The sequence below is a fragment of the Halyomorpha halys genome, unplaced genomic scaffold (genome assembly GCF_000696795.3).
Source record: "Halyomorpha halys isolate HHAL.00 unplaced genomic scaffold, Hhal_1.1 Scaffold166.1, whole genome shotgun sequence".
Classification (NCBI taxonomy): domain Eukaryota; kingdom Metazoa; phylum Arthropoda; class Insecta; order Hemiptera; family Pentatomidae; genus Halyomorpha; species Halyomorpha halys.
In genome coordinates this window covers 13,361-17,011 of record NW_027110388.1, presented here as the reverse complement: position 1 = coordinate 17,011, position 3,651 = coordinate 13,361, and the positions used below count along the sequence as shown (strand labels likewise).

The 3,651-nt window shown below is 38.6% G+C and overlaps 1 protein-coding gene across 1 annotated transcript in view; it reads right to left on the bottom strand.

Moving 5' to 3' along the window:
* Nucleotides 1-1,494: 1,494 nt before the first annotated feature.
* LOC136796044 (serine/threonine-protein phosphatase 6 regulatory ankyrin repeat subunit A-like) overlaps nt 1,495-3,651 on the bottom strand; it is a gene marked incomplete at its 5' end in the record, with an annotated part of 15,467 nt that continues 13,310 nt past the window's right edge. The window contains 2 exons of the mRNA XM_067048549.1: nt 1,495-2,139; nt 2,243-2,373. Coding sequence (XP_066904650.1) covers nt 1,495-2,139; nt 2,243-2,373 — 776 coding nt within the window. The remainder of the gene's footprint in view (nt 2,140-2,242; nt 2,374-3,651) is intronic.

Sequence of the window (3,651 nt, the reverse complement as noted above, 5' to 3'; positions counted from 1 at the left end):
CCATATTCCAGGACTGGTCTTATATATGACCTATATGCATGTCTTAAAACCTCAGCGGTTGCTCCCCATTTTATGGCTGTGATTCGTTTCATTAGTCGCAGTCTTGATTCTCCTTTATCTGCAGCATTCTTACATTGCTTAGCCCAGGTTAACTTATCATCCAGGATCAGTCCTAGATATTTCGCTTCATGAGTCCTGCTAATAGCCTGATTATCAAGATTCACTCGGAGCTCATGCTGCTTTGTAGAAAGGGTAAATAGTTGGTATACTGTCTTTTGCGTATCGATAATCATTTCGTTTTCTTATGCCCAGCTCTTCAGAACCTTTAAGGTATCGTTGGCCCACTTTTCAAGAGCATCGATCCTACTGCTGGTCCCCCAGATTATCAAGTCGTCAGCATACAGTAACACTTCAGTACCGGATGATTTCTCCATCAATGTATCTATGACGTTATTAATCATAATATTAAATAGCATTGGACTCAGTACTGCTCCTTGAGGGAGTCCCTGTTTTACATGCTTGAATCCTGAAGTGTTTGCCCTATACCTCACCGAAATATGCCGTTGGGAAAGGGATGATTTGATCCAGCCCATCAGTTTTCCATCAATTTTCATAAGGGCTAATTTGAGTATTACCTTATCTCTCCATACTCGGTCAAATGCTGATCTGAAATCAATGAAGACAGCTAGCGTACTTTGATATTTTTGAAATCCACCCTTAATTGCCTGGGAAAGGCAAGCTACATTCTCTATAGTATCTAGATGCTTCATGAATCCTGCTTGACGCTGTGATAAGCCCTTCTTGTTTTTTATAGTGCAGACATGAGTCTCCTCAAAACCATTTTTTCCACAACTTTACAGAAGGCACTCGTCAGTGCCACTGGACGATAGCTGTCAAAAGAATTGTGTGATTTACTTTTTTTAATAATTGGTATGACCTGTGATTTCCTCCAAAGGTCTGGGATGCATCCTCTTTCCCATGTTAAATTAATGAACTTTAGAATCACTCTTTTGGCATTTGACCCTATGTGCTTGAGGAACTCTGGGTGTATGCCATCTATACCTGGTGCCTTTCCGCTTTTTGTGTCCTCTAGGGCTAGTGTCAATTCGCTCATAGAGAATGGCTCATTAATTTCACTCTTTGCTTCCTTGTTCCAGGTGATGCGAGGTATTTTATGCTTGGGCTTGAAATTGCTAGTTTGAGCAAAAATCTTGCAAAATTTTTTGGCAATATCATCCTGCCTAGTTAATACTTTTAAACCATCTATCATAGGTTCGTTGGCACCAGTACTATCCCTGTCGATCCTAGATAAGAACTTATATGCTTTAGTTCCATCTTTTCTGAAATCCATGTTTTCGAGTAATTTTCTATATACTTCCCTTTTCGAAGTTATAATGCGTCTTTTAAGAATATCGCTCTTTTGTCTTAAGATTACACGATCTTTTTGGGAACCACTTGTTTTTGCTGCCCTACGAGCCACATCTCTTTCCACCTTCATCTCTTCAAGCTCATCCGTCCAAAAAGGGGTATTTTAATTTTACCTCTCGGTATATATTTAATGGCACATTTGAGTATTTGGTCCTTCAGTTGCTTGCATATGTGATCTATGCTACCGTTGAGCAATTGCTCAGTGATTTCCACATCGGACTGTCGTTGGTAATCCTCCCATTTGGCTTTTTTGAAATTCCATCGCGGAAAGCATGGCTCTCTTTGCTTTTTATACAATTTGTCTTCTTTAACCTCAAGTAAGAGTATGCTATGTCCAGAAGATCCCGGAGCTTGGTATAATTTAAGACTTAATTTATTTTCCAGCCTCGGATGACTAAGTACAAGATCTGGATGAGTTTGCTGCCCGTTGTTGGCAAAAAAAGTCGGCTCTTTATCAGCATTCTCGATGTACACCACTGGTCCGCTACCTATGAAATTTTCTACTATGTTCCCTTTTGTATCGGCGCTTTTATACCCCCATCTAGGCGAATGAGCATTGAAATCTCCCATAACCAGTGTCTGATTGTCCCATAGATTCTCAAGCCAGCTGAGATCACACTTATTTTTGGGGGGATTGTAGATAAAATAAAAAATCAACCTTTTGTTGTCGACAGTAATCTGTCGTAACTTGGATAGCTTCGTGTTTATCACCTACATTCATTTCATGCATTATATTTACTTTAGTAGCATATTGAGTCTTTACGCCTATCACAATACCAGATGCGATCTGCATTGACCGTTTTAGCGATGTTACTTTATATCCAGGAAGCTGGTAATAATATTGCATGTCTTCAGTCGATTTTCCAGCCTCCGCAATGGCGAAGATGTCAATTTCATTTTTAGCAATGAATACTTTTAATTCTGTATATTTGTCCTGGGTTAATCCTCCGGCATTAAAAAAATATATTTAATATTAATACCAGATTTGTTGGAGCCTTTAGAAAGGCTGTTTGCTTGCCTATTGGGAAATTTCTGTTGCATTTGACGCTAGTTTACGGGCTGTTTGGCGACAGCTGTTGATCGTTTGGATTACGCAGGGGGCACCACGAGCAGGCGATCAACTTCACCCCCCATTCCAAAATACTTTCAAAATAGAGTCTCTTTTTTTTCGTCGTTTCTCTAGAAAATAATGATAGATTTAGTGGACTAAATGGAAGTTTTGGAAGTTATATTATTATATACCCGTTTTGTTCATCCACCTCAACGATGGTACACTGCGCCACCTACAAAATTTCCAATATTCCACATTGCAGAATATTGTACGAACTACAGTATGGAAGAAGGAGAAACCCCTGACTCTTCACAAATTTACTGAATGTCTCAACGGTCCCGAACTTCAACAGGAGAGGACATAATTAATTCCTGGACTCATTGAATCATCAGCCAACCCTCTATTCCAGACGTTGCAACCAGCGCCCCCACTAGTTTGGTGGCAACTGGCAGCATTATAGCCACTTGAACAATCTGTACATATTGTAAATAGTTATAGATTTAGGCCAAGTTTTAGGTTTACTAACTCGTACTGGTGGTATGCCCCAATACCGTTATAGATCACACAGTTTAACTCAAGATATAAAGTCAAACACTCATTCACTTCATTCATGTTTTAAAATGGAATCCCACAACACAGGCTTTGTTAAATACAAAATTATATTTCAAAAAGGGCTTTAGAACAAAAAAATAGAGAAAAAATACTCATTTTATGTGTAGTGTGTTCTTCAATAAATATTCTACATTTTTCTCCTGATTATTTTCATACCGTTTTTTTTTTTCAAACGATTTTTAAATATTGCTTAATGTATCTATCTTAAGTCTCCTCTTGCCGTTTTAAGTAAAGGTTTATAAAATGATGTAGGAGCGTCGCTTTCTGTGGGTTTTAGTGTGGCTGGTTTACCGGGAAAGATTAACTTTATGTGTTTATGATCTCTTGAGAGATTGTGACATGTTTTGCATCACCAAGATATTCGCTACGTGTCTAAAAGCAATTATTCTCTTTTACTGAACTCCTGCCCCCTGTAGTTCACATTATTATTATTATATTACTCTAAAAAATGCAGAGTACATGAAGAATAGCTATGGTCGTGACTGAGTTCTGTTACCAATTCTATAATGACCCACATGTCGGCACTCGGTTGCTTCCTGAAGAGTTGAAGATGGGGTAGG